The following is a 16781-nucleotide window of genomic DNA, read 5'->3' on the forward strand; positions in this document are numbered from 1 at the left end:
ATCTGGGTGAGAAATGGGGGGGTGGATTCTCTTAACCCCTTCCATAAAGGCCTTAATAACTGGTATTTTCCACCATGACTCATTCTGCTGTGACGTGGTTTAGGCCGAGAGAGCAGCAAGATGACCCTTTAGGGAATTGAAGACCAGTCCTGCGTCTAACAAATGGGTTAGGTACAGTACAATGTGTGTGGGAGAGCAATCAATGGGATGGACTCCCTTGGTATTACACCAGATGACAAAGCATTTCCATTTACTGGAATAGCAATAGCGGGTGTTCGGTTTCCTAGCTTCCCTGAGTATGTCCATGCATCTATGAGGGACCTGTAGGTGTCCAAGCTATGACCTCAGGAGCCAGGCTGTTAAGTTCAGAGTTTGTGGGCATGGGTGTAGGGTCTCCCCCCCCCCCCCCCCCATCCTGAGACATGTTGTACGGGCAGGGCAGTTTTACTGGTGGGGAGGGGGACAATTCCATTAGACGAGCGAACCAGGGTTGGCGGGCCCACATGGGGACCACCAATATCATGGTGACGGTTTCCTGGTGCATCTTGTGCACTATCTTGTTGAGTGGGTTGGGGGGGAGAAGGAGGGGGGGCAAGCAGGGGGAACCTTGGAGCGGTTCTTGTGGTGCCTGGAGGCGTAGTCTTGGCATTGAGCGTTCTCCTGAGTTGCGAACAGGTCCATCTCTGGGAAGCCCCATTCTGCGAAGACGTTGGAGACTAGGTCTTCATGCAGGCGCCATTTGTATTCTACGGGCAGTGGGAAATCTCTGCTGAGCACGTCTGCCAGAAGATTGAGTTCCCCTGGAACGTGTTGGGACAACAGAAACATCTTGTGTTTGAGAGCCACATCCAAATGTTTTGGGACAGCTTGGATAGCCCTGGAGAGTGTGTGCCCCCCTTCTTTGTTTAGGTAATACATGGCTGTGGTGCTGTCTGTCGGAACCAGAACCGTCTTCCCTTGTAGTGGAGTCTGAAAGGCTTTTAGTGCTTGAACACTGCCAACAGCTCTAGCAGATTTATATTGTTTGGGTGCTACTTGTGGGGACCACACTCCATGCGCTGTCTGCTGAAGCAGGGGAGAGGGGCCCCCCCCCCCCCCCCCAACCTGTGAGAGAGGAGTCTGTTGTGAGAGTGGCTTCCACTGCGGGGTTGGTGAAGGACTTGCCCTTCAAGAGGTTTTCCCTCGACCACCACTGCAGAGAGATAACGAGGGCCGGCGAGACAACTACCAGATCTTCCCATTGTGCGCTGGCCTGACACCACTGGCTGTTGAGCCACTCTTGCATGGGACGCAGGCACGCGTGGGGACCCAATTATATTCATGACACCATTATACCTAGCAGCTGCATGGTCTTGCGTACTGTTACCTCTCGACTGGCTACATATTGAGGGATCGGAACCCTCTCGGAGGCGAGGACGAGGCTGTCCTTCGTCCGTATTAGAGCCCCCAGAAATTGTTTTACTTGAGTGGAGACTAGACTGGACTTCTTCTCGTTGATAGAGAATCCCTGACTGAACAGACTGACTGAACAGAAGTTCTACGGTCTTTGGACCTAGCAGGTTTAGGAACCTCTTGGAGACCTTCTACAAGGTTCCATTGTGCGTCTGCATAACTGGCAAGCAGCGTAGTATTATTCGCTATGCGTGTGGTGTATGCAGCTGGCGAGGTAACACTTTTAGCTAAGGCATACAACCTTTTAGATTCCTTGCCTGGAGGTGCCTCCCCCATAGCAAGGGGTACCCCTGCCAGTTTCCGGGTGGTAGTGACTACCAAGGAGTCAGGGTGGCGTGGCCTTTGATATATTGAGGGTCAGTGGGAGATGGCCGAAATAGTTTTTACACTCTTGGATTCACTGCCCAGGTTTGTGCTGGCGTGAGGGGAATGGCTTGGCTTGAGGGGGGTTTCTCTTTGAGAATGTCCTCCACAAAATCTTGTTCGGGTACCACCTCCTGGGTGGTGATTTTAAAGTGCTCTGCTGCCTTTCTTAAGATGGCATTGAAAGCCATTTGATCGTCCACAGGCGAGGCCTGACGGGCCATTGTGGTGGGATGGGAATCCAGGCATAAGACATCAGTGTCCTGATCTTGCGTAGGGAGCGTCCATGGCTCCATCTCCACTTGCTGGGTCTCCTCCCAGTTGTCCATGGCATCCGCCTGGTCATGAGGATAGTCTTGCAGGAAGGAAGGCTCTTCTTTCTTGTCATAGAAGTTTTGGTAAGTGTCCATTTGGACCACATCTTCATGGTGGACAGAAGCTGAAGGTTCTTGAGCATCAAGATTTTCATGGAAATGTGAAGCAGACATCAAAAGAGGGTCTTCACGAGATCTCTTAGGGGAAGGATGCTCTAAAGCTGAGACAATCCTTTCTAGGTAGTACATGCATCCTTCGAACTTTTCCCTGGTCCACTTGATGAACCAGAAGGGGCAAAAGGTGGAAAAATGTTGCCTTTTCGTTGGCAATGAATTTTATCCCCAAGGGTGTTGGACAGAGGCTCCCTACTGTCCTCGTAGGTTTTCGTGAGTACTGGGGCGTCATGTCTTTAGACTTGTCCGCGGCACATTCCATGCGTTTCGACAGTGTCTTAGGCGTCAGCCCAACTGCCGAAGTAATCCTTGCGATACTGTCCTCAATCTCTGCCAAATCGCTGTGAGATAACGGGTCAGCGGTAGACCTACCGCAGCGCTAGAGGGGCTAGCGGTAGATTTTGCCTGCAGAAAGGCTAGGAGGCCTAGGAGTAGGTTTCGGGCCTACCAGGGCCTTAGGGGGCGCCGGAGCATCAGATGATCGCGCTTCAGCGTTTAAACCAGATTTAGAGGTAGCGCCCTTAGCTTTGGAGTGCTGAGTCGCAAAGCGCTGCTGTGGATGCAGAGAAGGCTGCTGATCTATCAGATCAGAGGATTCCGTCAAAATTTCCGGCGGTCCTGTTGGCGCTTTCACCTTTTTTAACTGAACCGTTGAAATTGGTGGTGGGGTTGTGTGCTTAGTATGTGGTTTCTGTACATCCTTGTCGTCGGGTGTTTTGCCCGAAGCGAGACTTTCGTCAGGCCTAGAGAGGTCGGGACGGGGGTGGCGGACCTAAAAGTCTCGACCTCAAGGTCGATGACATCAGACACGGATGTCTGATCATCAGTGCCCCCATCACTTTTGGCGGGTGTGGCAGTGGGGGGAAGAGGGTTCAGCCCGCGACATACCGTATGCAGCCTACCGCTTTACACAGCGCTCCATAAGGGTCTTAGGCCGAAGGAGCTTACAAGCCGCACATAGCTTCTCGTCATGATCTAGGGGTAGACAAGAATTACACGTCCTGCGCTCGTCTTTCCACAGATACCTGACCCTACACTTAAGGCAGAACCTAAATGGTGTCCTTTCCATAGTGAAAGGTATAGACAAAGACGACCAGACCTAGAGGGCAAAGAGGGGGAAGAGGAGAGACATAACGAAATATGGCTACCCCGACCCCACTCTCCCTACAGTGTAGGCCGGCCAGAGGGCCTGGCTACGTAGATGGCTCAGCCGCCGGATCTTAGGTGCCGAAATCCACCGCCGTAGAAACTTCCCGCAGTCTTCGCCGAAGTTGCTTGAATCGCCGTCAAAGTGACTTATGGGAAAATAACCGACAAAGTCTGTATAAAGATAAGCAAGGTGTCTTATGAGGAGCTCCGCTATAGGGCGACCAGTTATCTGGGCGGAAAAAAACAATCTGAGGGACCCCAGCGCATGAGGGATTTTAGGTACACTACACGTCAGGATAGGGATAGTGTTAATGACACGCCTATGCCGACGTCCCATTTCGGTCCCGGAAAGACAAGTTGCAATACTCTGCGGTCACCACTGGATGTCAGACCATATGCACAGCATGTGATTCTAAGCAGATTAACAAGCATCAGAAACAGTTCATTTCATCCAGTATGTCCTTCCACTGGGTAAAGTGACGACCAAGATTTTACTCTTAAGAACATTGTTAAAGTTTTCACATCCTTTGGCTTGGCTAACCACAAAAGACTTCATTGATCAAGTTGAAAAGTCAATGTAAAGAGTTATTTTCTCAAAGACTTATCACTTTCTATCACATTCTTCATAAGCAACACTGTAACCAGGATGGTTCATTCAGTAAAGTTATACTTTCGTCAGGATGGTTGGTTATACAACTGTTTATCAAAACAGAGTAGTGGAGTTTCCACCTCTTTTCCACCACAACCTTCTACCACAGTCATCTTCCTGGTCCAATCACCTGATAGTGTTAACTACAATTTATCCTCTTCCTGGTGTACTCGCCTGCCAGAGTAAAGCTCATACTACTATGATTTGTACTCTGGTGAGGTTTGTTCTAAACGTTCCACACTTAACCTTTCAATGGGAAAAGTTGAACCACCAACAGCTTCTTGGCTAAGTCTCGACTTTCAGCACAATTGGACAACTTTTCTGTTAGGGAGGATTTTCATTTCAGTGCTCAAATCCTCCCACCTTAGAGACCCCAGCTCTTTTGCTGGATTTAGGACTTTTTAATTTTAATTTCTGAGTGAGTGGGACCTTTTTCTCACACACTCGTGTTTTAACCTGATTTGGATTTTGTGTTTTCAATAGGCATCTGCTTTTTGTTCGGTGACACAGCACCTTCAGTGCAGTCACTGAGAAATCCTTTAGATTTCTCTTAAGGTTTAAATACATTTTCTTGTGTGACCTACAGCTCCCAAGAATGGTACAATGATCAACTTTACTTACCTTTTCTCTTTTTGTGGGTCCAGCACACACCATCATATGTGGAATGCTGGGGAGTTACTTAGTAGCCCATCACCCTACATTTTCATGAAAAATCTGTATGTTACCCTCACTATTTTAAATGGCTGGTGGCAGTGGTTTACTTTTTCTAACCATTGTGCCGCTCTACCACAGGCTGAACCCTCAGCTGCAGTACAACACCTGTGGGTGACCATTCTCTCAAAATGGCCCTCGTCTTCTTTTCCCGTTTGTGAGGTCTTTCTTGAGTTTTACTCAGTGCGTTGAGACAGGTTTGAGCCCTTTGTCGGGCTTCAGCCCTGAAGCCCACCCTCTGGCTCGTGTGTCTGGATGGACAGGATGAGAGGGAGGGTCCTGAAACTCCCGTTCTTTGTCTCTAGGAATGCCTGAATGCGACTAGTCCCGATTGGCTGGCTGGCTGGCAGTCCTTTCAAGACAGCCACCCTGCTGTGTGATTGACAGCCTAGGCTGTGCATGAATGGGAGAAACCTGCTTAAAAAGGCAAGGGTTATGGACTACAGGCAGAGTCGACCACTGGGAGAAACACCCGAAGAAAAACCATGAACGAAGCTTGCTGCAACCTCCTGGACCTTTGAATTGCCTGGTGAAGCCCTGTTGCTGTGCGGATCTCCTTTTTCACTTCGACAGAGAATCTCCGGACGGAACGATTTCTCTCCTCGGGTTAGTGGGATCAACTAACCCCAAGACGAACTCCACTGGACCAACATCCGACTTGTTGTGCCTATCCGTTGCTACAGGAGTCCGATGCCAGGGGTCCAGGGTCCGTAGTAGAGTGCAATGTCTGCCACAGAACAAATCCGGCTAGAAGCTCCAGGAGCCTCCCAAGGACCCTCCAGATCCAGAGGCCCCTAATCAGAGTGCAGGACCGAGGGAGTGAAGGAAGTCCAGCCCGTGTCTGAGATCCACATCCGTGCTGTTTGCTACACACGGAAACCGAGAAGTGCCGCTGAACTGAAAAGAGCCTGTAGCTGCCAGAGACCTCGCAAGTACGGCCGCAGGAGCCCTCCAGACGTCTTCCCTCTTGTCCCCACGACTGAGGCTTAGGAACCAGGGTCTGCACCGCTGTAGCAAGATGGAATCAGCTGGACCACTCTTCTTGTAACCGGAGGTACTGTTTAGGCTTGTGGAATTTAACTTATTGCCTTTAGGCGTGCTTTTCTCACTTGGGGAATTGCATTGGCTTACCTTTTTCGAATTGATTTCAACTTTCTTCTCACAAGTGTAACAGCTTGTGGCCCTACAAAAGTATATTAGTGCAATATATAAATGCAATTACTATCCTTGTAGTTAAAGTCACCTCAGGGTGTAGGATTAGTGTATGAAGCATATCCAAAGATTATCCACTGGCTTTATTTGACTCTGAAAAGTAATTTTAAAATGTATTTGAATTTTTACAACAAAATTGCCTTTTTAAAGAATGCTTATTTAAAATGGACGTTAAATAACTGTTTATAACTAACTGAAACCTTGAGTGTAAGTGTTACTTGGATACTTGTATTTACGAATTTCTATTGTACAGCACTACAGCACATTTACCCCTCCTGAGATAGGCCTGGCTGCTCAGTCACACTACCAACTTGTGTAGTACAGACCTAGAACAAAAGGTGGGTTGCCCAATACCAAGCAGTTAAGTGTTGTGTAGCCTCACACAGGTTGACTGAACCAATTCTTATCCAACACTTCACACATGCTGTGCAAAAGCACAATGATTCTCACATTGTTCTATTTGTCCTAGGCAATACAGTTCAGTTATTTCCCCCTTGATTCCTTCGACAAGGTGGTCTTTTCACCTGCCGTCTTAAATTTCTTTTTGCACAACCTACTTGCTGCTGTCAATATATTCAATTTTATTCCAAAGGGTATTTGGTACTGCTACATTCAAATCGCCTTGGTGTTACTTTCAGTTTTCATAGACTTTGGCAATGCAGGTTATAATGTCCCTTTATTGATGTCCCTCTTTTGGAAAGTGGTATTCACTGTGGTCGTTTATCATCCCCTTTTGGCTTGGACAATGCAGGTTAATATATTTTCTGATTCAATATCTCCCCTTTGGGAGATTGCATTGCTTCGTGCAGCTATTGCCCCCTTTTGGCTTTGGTAATTATGTCACAATATTCTCAGGTTCACTTCAATGTAAAAGTTCAGTATTCCGGGGTTACCTCGAATAGGCCAACTCAACGGTATGTCCTGGCGTCTGTTGGCCTCGCTGTTTCTGCCCCAGCCCCCCCCCCCCAATCAGGGCCTTTCCGATGTATGACGGCTCCAGGTAACTTTTCTGCACCTGCGATGGCTGTCAGTGGAGCTCCCGCTGCTCAATACGCACTCCGGTGAGAATGTTTCACCAGAGTGCAAGGCAGGACACATAGCCTCTCCCTCCTCTGGGACAGCCGATCTTCACACCACTTTCTGCTGCACGTCATCTATGAAACCTTCTGCTGCTGCTTCGGTGGGTTTCTACTGACCTGCACCCTACATGCCTTTAAATATTTAAAGAACCCGCCCAGGTGTGGGTCATTAGAACAAATAGACTGCTCAATGCCGTTTAGTGACTGTGCCCCTCTTCTTCGTCTCCGTACTAAGCGCATTATGGGAGTTGAAGTCCATACTGTTCTTAGTTGTTGTAGGATTTAATCCACTCGTTAAACAATTTATAGGATACATTTTAAAGGGAAGGTTTTAAAGGAGTTAATGGTTTTCCTTTTAGGTTTATCCAAACCTAATGTAAAATCATAAGCACTAAAAGTAGTTGCACCATCTCCCAGTTTCCTACATACATCATGTTCATATTTACAGAAAGGGATTGCACTTCTCGCCTTGAGTAAACTCTGGAGGGGAGACCCTACTGTGGCAATAGGCATCAAATACTCAGAATTCAAAGACCCTCATCCTCTGAAGAGGACAAATACCACCTCTCTTGACAGTCACCACATTCCCCCTCCCTGCTCTTCCCCCTCAGATACATTCTGGTACTTTGTCCATGGCTCGCCCACAGGCTCAGACTCTCTAGTAGCACTTACCCCTCTTCCTTTCGGCACTTGCACATTCTGAATTCTCACAAGGTATAGTAGGTTTGTTCCCCCTCTGCTCCTAAATATTATATTGTAATGTTGTAATTTTACTTCCCACTCTCCCTGCAGGCACATTGAAAAAGTATATTCTTATTGTATAAGCGCCTAACAAGCAAACAATAAATGTGAAAATAAATATGTGAAATTCCTGTAACAGCCTTCTCCTCCTATATGATCCTTCTCCCCGACACCACCCCCAGCGTTAGGATCAGGTAGCGTCGGACTTACCCTAGCCACATGGGAGGAGGCTTTAGACTGGGATTCTGCGATGGCTCCGCACACAAGGCAGAGTCTATGAAGAGTTCAAGTTTACAGTTAAGTAGCAGAAGATTTTTGGTATAGAGCACAAAGGGCTCTCCACTCCAATGTAGGCCTGACAGGGGATGCAAGTTACCACTTAACTGCAACCCTCCGAAGCACAGGAGCAACAAAGCAGGCCCCAGGTAAGTATTATGGGATGAACAGTACCTTATAAGTGAAGAAGTTTGTGCAGCAGGACAGTCCAAGGAGAGGCGACAGCAGACCCCGGTTCAGGATCCTTGGCCTAGCTGACTGAAGAAAAGAACTTACAATGGATCTGGCCGTTGCTCTCTGGTAGATGGATGCCCAGCAGAAGATCTTTGCAGCACTGGCTCGTTGGCACCTTTTACAAGGCTGGGTTTAAGGACAGGTGTCATGCTTTGCTCCGGTTTTTGGTCCTCATCTCGCCACCACGAGTTGCAGGAGGATGCCGGCAAAGTTTCAGACAAAACTGTGCTTAGGTTGGCGTTGCACCGCAAAATGGCACAGGACGCCAGGCATTGGCAAATTAGGGGCCGTGGAGGTCGCAGCTCTTCCAGGGAGGGTGCAAAATGCAGTTCGCCTTGAGAATGGTTAGGCTCACCAGTCCAAAGGAGGAAGTCGTCCACTTTGGGGCTTCCCTGTCGTACAGAAGTTGAAGTGGGGACTGAGCAATTACTCTGATAGCTCCGACAGTCGCTGGCAGTGGCTGTGGATGTCCTTTGTCAGGTCTTCAGTTCCAGTGGTCGACTGAGCTTCTGCTCCAGGATCCTTGTCTTTTATGCAGGAAAACTGGCTGATCCCACCAATCACCAGACATGCACTCATCAAGCTGGAGAGGTGGCAGTCCAATGGGGACAGCCAGTCTACCTGCAAAAAATGGCTCCAGACATGCACACTACAGGACAATGACATGGGGAGTTTCGGTCACCACCCCCACTTCCTGTTCTTTCTGGCACTCAGAGTCTCGGCGGGCTTTCAAAGGGAAACCTGCCAAAAACAAAAGACCCATCAAGGCCTCCACCACCCAAGCAGGTAGAAAGTTTAGACAAGTACAGCCACTTTTTTAGGCAAATGGTGCCCCTTGTTTCCCTTACTGATGCTGCAAAGGCAGTCGAAATGTCCACAAAAATTCATGCAAAGAAGGGTACACCGCCACCACAGCCTGTCGGGTGAACTTGGAACAGTAACTAAAAGTTACTGGACTAGTGAGAAAAGGGATACAATGTTTCCCCTAAAACATAGGTGGGACAAAAACGGTCCCACTGCCCTGGTAAAAAAAGATGAAATAAAAAAAAGGGGAAGCTCAAGGAGCACCCCAGCAACACTGCAAAAGAAGTGCTGGGTACTGCAATAATACATTGTAGATGCCAGAAAAAGCATAACTCCATTAAAAACTATCAAAAAGATCAGAGGGTTTCCTATGTCAGAGTAAAAGAATGATGGTGTGGAAAAAGGTTCCTACTCAATTCGGGAGAATAATTCCAAAAATCTAGTAGTCCAGCAAAAAATGCTGCGGAACTCACAAAGTCGTGAAAATTTCCCTCAAGAAGGAAGATCTACCCAACACCAAAACTGGGTGTTACGGGAACTTTATAGGCTATGGGATTATAGTTGCCCCCATGACTGCAATCACATCACCCAAGCTTCACAAGGTTACTTGTAGTGATGTGTCAGCAAGCATTCTGTTAGGCAAGATTGTATGTAGTAACCCTGTGGGAGACTACACCAGCCTTGCCCTCTTGGCAATAGGGAAAACAACCTTTGGTATAGGCTTGTACTACGCAAGTTGGTAGAGTGACTGGGCAGCCAGGCTTATCGCAAGAGGGGTCAATATGAGCTGTAGGGTTGCAACAGATTCACAGTGACGGGTATTAAAATAATATGTATAATCAAGGTTTTTTTTTATTAATTTAACAATCAGTTTTCAAATAAGCCTTCTTTAGAAAGGGCAATTGGCAACCATAAAATACACTTAAAAAATACACTCCTTGAGTTTCAAGTAAGTAGATACCCTTTTGGGATGTCTGACACTGACACACACACACACACACACACACACACACACACACACACACACACACACACACACACACACAAACCTGAGGTGACTAATAGCTAGGACACTGTACACATTGATATATCACTTGAACACTTAAATGCAATGCTGGAGTTATGGAAAAAGGAAAAGGTTAGGGAAGGAAACAATGGTTAACAAGTTTCTCTGAACAGGTAAGCACTTTACAATCCCCCAATGAAGTATAGGTCAACCCTGTCCCAGCTATACAAGTAACTTTTGTATGACTTTTTGGAGGGACCGATAAACACAAAGTCAAAGGGTCAGAAGAGTCTGCAGGGAGCCAGGACAGCCAATGTCAATTGAACAAAGTCTAGGTGAGCTGAGGCACTACTTAAAGATAGCACAAAAGTATTGCAATGTTAGAGAGGTTTTGTAGAAAAGGAATCACTGTTGGGTCACAAGTTGGGAGGCTTGTGAAAAGCAAAGATGCAAGTAACTCTGCAAAGGGCAGCACATGCAACTCTCCAGTGAGAGCAAGCAAGCTATAAACAAGAGGCAACTACCACTAATTTAGACGGCACCTTAGGTTTGAAGAAGGGTCCAGATGGCTTCTGTTCCTATTGTAGTCCTGCAGATCCTATTCCTATACTGTGAGCCCCTATTGTCTTTACATTGCCACGTTGATTCATAAGAGGTTAATTCACTTTATTATAAACACGGACTTTGTGACATCTTAACCCTAACTTGGACAACCTTGGTGCCAGGAGTCTCTGCTTGACCCTAAATTCTGTTCATGAAACTAACTTGACAGGGTTACACTTTCTAGACCCTACTATAAAGTTACTCGCCTTCAAAGCATTGCATTTCCTTTTCTTTTCACAACCACCATATACATAGTGTAGACGTTTCCTTAGTGTATTTTATAAAGTGTTTACTGTACCTTTTAGCACCCTGCTGCACTCTTGGGAGTATAACACTGGAGATTTATCACATTTACCACTGGGAGAGTCAGATGTACTGGGAAACCATGTTGCCTTGTTATGGATGGACCCCTCATATGTTGTACACAGGGGCAACAGGATTATTCCAAAGTGACATTCATTTTCTTCACACAAAGAATAAATCATAACTCTACCCAACATGCATCATTGTAAGGATTGGCTCTCAAACCTTAATGACCAGCTTTTTTCCATTTGCTGTTGCCCATAACATTCCTCATGTATTATGTGCTCGTACTTTCAGCCACCACCTTCATTTACCTACGTTAAGAGTTTCTGAATTCAGCTTTGGAACTGGGTACATAGTCAAATGTTTGCTTATGAATAACTCACCTGAGCTGGGTACTTGCAAATCTATTTTTACATCAAAGTCGTGCACTTTAAAAAGATCCTCTGACAGATCACTGTTGGATTTAAAATTCAAATCCTTATCTTTGCCCAGACCCTGAAAACAGAAATAATATTAGTGACTTGACGAAGAGACTCGAGTAGACAAAATACATTTATAACTAAAAACAGCCAGACACTCCCACATGCCCCTGGCAATACACCCTTATATTTCTGGAGTGCCTTAGTTCAGAACATCGAGTACAAGTACATTCATAGGTCATAGCTGAACTGGGGGGGATTGAAAGGCATTACAAATGGAGACTCCCGAGAGTTATTTATTACACTATTACTTGCCTGTATGTCCGTGTCCTGGTTCACTCCATTCACAATTTGTAGAATGACATCAAGCACAGAGCACTTACAAATCGACAGCTTGGCTTTGAATTCAGATAATCTGATTCCTAATGCACCCTGGTCCAATGGTTAGACTCTCAAGCTGGCCTATAGAAAACAGTTTTCACAGAATGCATGTGGGGAGATTAGCAAGGCTATTTATAGCTCAGAAATAAGGCTTTATCAAAGTTACAAAAGCTGTGCTAGGCGTCATGAACTAAATTAGGTCAGAATTCCATTTTGGGTTCCTTTTGCAAATGCAGTCTCTTAAACCATTTGCTATTTTTCCTTTTTAGACTGTCAGAGTCTGGCTGAATCCCCCTGCAAAGGCAACTCTTTGTTCTGCCTTTGATAGTTCAAATGGCTACCAGTGAAGAGGTGCTCCTTGAGAACCCACTTTTGTCCCTGGGTGCGGTCTCTCACCCAGAAAGCATCTCGAGTAAAACATAACTAACCTCTCGGAAATCTTCTTTCTGCTGGATGTCCTCGCACAGATTACTCATCTATGATATCCCTATCCCAGGGCAGCTGTTCTGCTGAAGTATTTCCCCCACCAGAACATGACGTTGTGCCCAGTATATATTGCCACCCAGGAACGGACGGGATATCGATCGAATTATACAAGGCATACTCTGATTTGCTTATCCCACACTTATGTAAAATGTTTGAGGATGCAGCATCCACTGGGGTACTCCCCGAGTCTACGCGCACCGCCTTGGTCACGGTATTACTTAAGCCCAATAAGGACCCAGGACGGTGTTGTTCTTACCGCCCACTTTCATTAATAAACACTGATAATAAAATCATTGCCAAACTACTCGCAGATCGGCTTCTCCCTCACATGCCTGCACTTATCCTCCCTGACCAGGTGGGTTTTATTCCGGGGCGATCTACTGGGAACAATCTGCGTAGATTATTCACTATGATGCACAATGTTAATCCGGAGGTCCCGATTGAGGTGGTGGCCTTGGATGCGGAAAAGGCTTTTGATTCTGTGGAATGGCCTTTCCTGTTCGAGGTTCTACGCCGCTCGGGCATCGGCTCTGCGTATCTTGCATGGATTCGCCTCCTATATGCGGCTCCGCGTGCACGGGTTTATACGAACAGGGTTCAATCCGCCCCCATCTATCCCTCCCAGGGCACTAGACAAGGCTGTCCCTTTACCCCTCTCATATTTGCCTTGGCTATTGAGCCGGTGGCCTGTGTATTGAGGGAATTCGACTCTCATCGTTGTGTGTTACTTCGTATTCATCTATCATCGCACTCTACGCGGATGATATGCTTTTGTATATTAAACATCCTCGCACAAACTTACAACCTGGGATGAGGGAGCTAATTGAGTTTGGTGCCTTGTCTGGGCTACAGATAAATTGGTCCAAGTCTGAGGTACTTCCTCTTACACCGGGAGTCACTCCTCAGGATGTAGGAGGCCTTTGCCTGGTGCCCGCAGGGGATCCGGTACTTGGGTATCAGGGTGTCCAGTTCCCCAGTGCTTTTGTTTCAAGTAAATTATGTTTCCACCTTGCAATATTTGGAACAAAGGGTGGATTCTTGGATACGGCTCCCCATCTCCCAAGCAGCCTGCATCTCCCTAGCCAAAATTATTGTTAAAAATATACAACAGCTTGGGTAAGACAATGTCCCGGTATGGCCCCCGGTGTCATTCTGGAATCATGTTGAGTCTATGATGACCAGATTGATCTGGGCGGGGCATCCCGCATCTCTCTGCGCTCAATGTACGGTTCATATGCCCAGGGGGGTTTTGAGGTTCCCAATGTGTTCCTTTATTTTCTCGTAGCACAGATCCAATACTCAATTTGGTGGTTGTCTCCAAGGACCGACGTGCCACATTCGCAGCTGGAGAGGTCGATTGTTCAAACGGAGGACCTTAGGGGCTATCTCTGGGCTGTACTGGAGCACCATTGGAGGGCAGAGGTTCAGTCGTTGGAGATCACGCTTAAGGCCTGGGACAGTGTGGCGGGATTGGTGGGGGTGGGCTTGTGGTATTCACCCAAGATGGCCATATATAGGGTCCGTGGGATCCCTCTCACTTTCAAACACATCTTTATTCAGCATTTCAAGAGCCTGAACGTTCATACTTTGGGCGATGTGGCACCTCAAGGGAAATTTATAGCTTGGGAAAACCTTAAGACGAGAGGCGACTGGACTCCGATCACACAGTTGTTATACTTGACCGGACTTCCCCAGGGCACCAGAAACCTCCCCTATCCTGGATTATATTGTGGCCCCGCCCACTTCTAGAAAGGTGGTCTCCTCCCTGTACTACTTGGCTTGGGTCCGGTCCTCCTTCCTCTTACAAATCCAAATGGGAAAGTGGTATGGCGCGCTTATTAACCGACGACCAGTGGGATGGCATACGTGCTCAAACGAAGTTGATTTCTAGTAACACCAGATTTCGTTTGATTCACTAAGTTTTTGCATCAACTGTATTTTTCTCCTTTGACCTTGCATAAACTTTTTCCCCTTTGGTCATTGGCGTGCAAGAAATGTCACCAGCCCTCTGCCGATTTTTTTTCACGTGGCGTGGTCCTGTCCTCTTGTCCAGGCTTTTTGGGGTGCCGTGGCCATGGTGATGGAGCAGGTATTGGAGACCTCTCCCCCTTTCACTCCAGAAACATAGGTGCTGTCCTGGGTGGATTTACCTGTGCGCAGCGATAGAAAGCTGTTCGGGATGGCTTCAGTGGTTGCTAAGTGTCTAGTGCCACGAGCATGGGGAGCTCCTAGGGCCCCGTCAATACATCAATGGGTGAACTGCATGTCGATATATGAACGTAGAGAGTCGCAGTACAACCAAACACTCCCCCTTAATAGCAGGCCCAAGGACTATTGGTTCTCTTTTAGAAGCTACATGGCGCGGGAGTTGGGCTCAGAGTGCCCCTCTCTTCGCAGGATGAAGAGGAGGTCGACCAGAAACAGACTTCAAGTTTATTGATTTTGTAATGTTGTTCAATTTTTCCGCTAGATGCGGACCTACCGGTGACTGGCTCATTGTCTTTATGACGCTCATCTAGTTCAATGTAGTGTAGGCGAAGTCCTATCACTAGAGTACGTTCTGCTGCTTATATTGATGACCTGGGGGGATTGTTTAGGGTGGGGGTTTAGTTCCCTAGTGGGAAGTTAGAGTTGCTCAGACTTCTTTTTCTTTGTTTGTGAATGTTAAATGGTACTGTTGTGGCCAGTGGTGGCTTTTTTTGTTCTCGTTCTGCAACTTGAAAAATGAATAAATAAAGTTTAAAAAAAAATAAGCAGCACTCAGATATGAGGGTTCGTAGCTCTCTATAAATGCTAAGTTATTATTATTATTATTATTATTATTATGGAAGCGTCGAGCCACGTGACCAAATTCCACCCTTTTCCCGCTAACGCTCCAATGCTGAGGGACCATAAACCAAAGTATACATGCTACACAAAGAGGGGCAGGTAGTGAGGGCAATGATATATGATCTGGCATTTATAACGCACCAATACACGTGTTTCAAGGTGTGAAGAGGCAAGGGAGGGGGAACAGAGGGAAGACTGACAGCGATTTTACTAGGCCAGGTGACATTGAGATTGCGCAAGTGCAAGGGGGGGGTGGGGAGAAGTGCAGGGGGTAAGGGGCAGTGCAGTACATAAGATAGCTGTAAAAAATAAAGATAAATAAAATAAAGACAATAAATAAAAAGTGCGGCCAACCGGTAGCAAGTGCAGGGTAAAGGCAGACATCTGGAGTTAAGTGCTGGTAGGGGGCTGTAGGGATACAGAAACGGTCCCTGAGTGAAAGGGCTGCCACGGGGGCGGGGCAGGTGGGCAACTGGAGGAGGGTGGAGGGGGCCTGAGATCAGAGGGTAGCCAGGTAAACCAGTGCAGTTTCAGTTTCAACTAGATGAGCAGGGGAGCAGAGCAGAGAAAACAGAAGCAAAGAGGAAGGTCTTGAGTTGCTTCCGGAACCAGAGATGGTTCTCCTCAAGTTTCAGAGAGGCTGTTCCAGGGGGAGGCCCCAGCAGACAAAGATCTACCACCAACTCATTGCTTGGAGATGAGACCGACCCTGAGGGAGTTGGAGGTGCATGAGTGAAGAGATTGAGAAGGAAGATATTTAGGAAGAGAGAGTTGAAGGTATTTAGGCCCCAGAAGGCCTTATGTACAAAGCAGATGTTTCTGAACTTAATCCTCGCCGCCACTAGGAGCCAGTGCAGAGATTTCAGTCCTGAAGAGATACGATCCCTGGGCTTGAGGCCAAGGATAAGTCTCGCAGTCTTGTTTTGAATGAGTTACGGAGAGTAGAGGCAGGCAGATTTAGAAAGATGCTGTTGCAGTAGTCCAGCCTAGAGAGAACCAGAGCTCTGGAGACGGTGAGCTTCTGGGCAAAGGAGAGGAAGGGAAGAATACACCTCTAAGGAGGTACAGCTGGTAGTGACTTCTTAGAGATGTCAGCGATGTGAGGAGAGAGTGGAGTGGAAGATGACCCTGAGGTTTTTAGCCTCATATGTGGGAGCAGGAAGAGGGCCAAGAGAGGCTGGCCAGCGAGTGACAGGAAAGGAGAGTGCAGGTGTGCCGATGAGGAGAATCGCAGTCTTACTGGCATTAAGGCAGAGAACATCGCAGTCTTACTGGCATTAAGGCACACCACTCCTGGATAGCAGACAGTCCAAGATGAGAGAAGGAGAAGAAGTGGCGGAAGGAAGCCTCAGAAATAGTTTAGTGCTGTCCGCATCGCACTGAAAGTTGGGGCAGAGAGCAGCAATGCGGTGGGCAAGAAGTGCCATGTATTGGTTGCACTATCAGGGAGAGAGGTTAGACCCCTGTGGAACACCAGAGATCGAAAGGGATAGAGGAGAGGAAGGATCCAAGTTGGAACTGGGAGTGTCAATCGGAGAGGAAAGAAGTCCGCCAAGCCAGGGCCTGATCAGTGATAACTAGGTTATCACTCAG

General features: G+C 47.3%; 1 protein-coding gene across 1 annotated transcript in view; it reads right to left on the reverse strand.

The window, feature by feature from the left end:
* Nucleotides 1-16781, reverse strand: part of RTF1 (RTF1 homolog, Paf1/RNA polymerase II complex component) — a 956198-nt gene that overhangs the window by 26610 nt on the left and 912807 nt on the right. Inside the window, exon 17 of the mRNA XM_069638847.1 lies at nucleotides 11457-11568. Within this exon, the coding sequence (XP_069494948.1) occupies nucleotides 11457-11568 (112 nt within the window). The remainder of the gene's footprint in view (nucleotides 1-11456; nucleotides 11569-16781) is intronic.

This window comes from Ambystoma mexicanum, chromosome 14 (assembly GCF_040938575.1).
Source record: "Ambystoma mexicanum isolate Mex_15411 chromosome 14, UKY_AmexF1_1, whole genome shotgun sequence".
Taxonomy (NCBI): Eukaryota; Metazoa; Chordata; class Amphibia; order Caudata; family Ambystomatidae; genus Ambystoma; species Ambystoma mexicanum.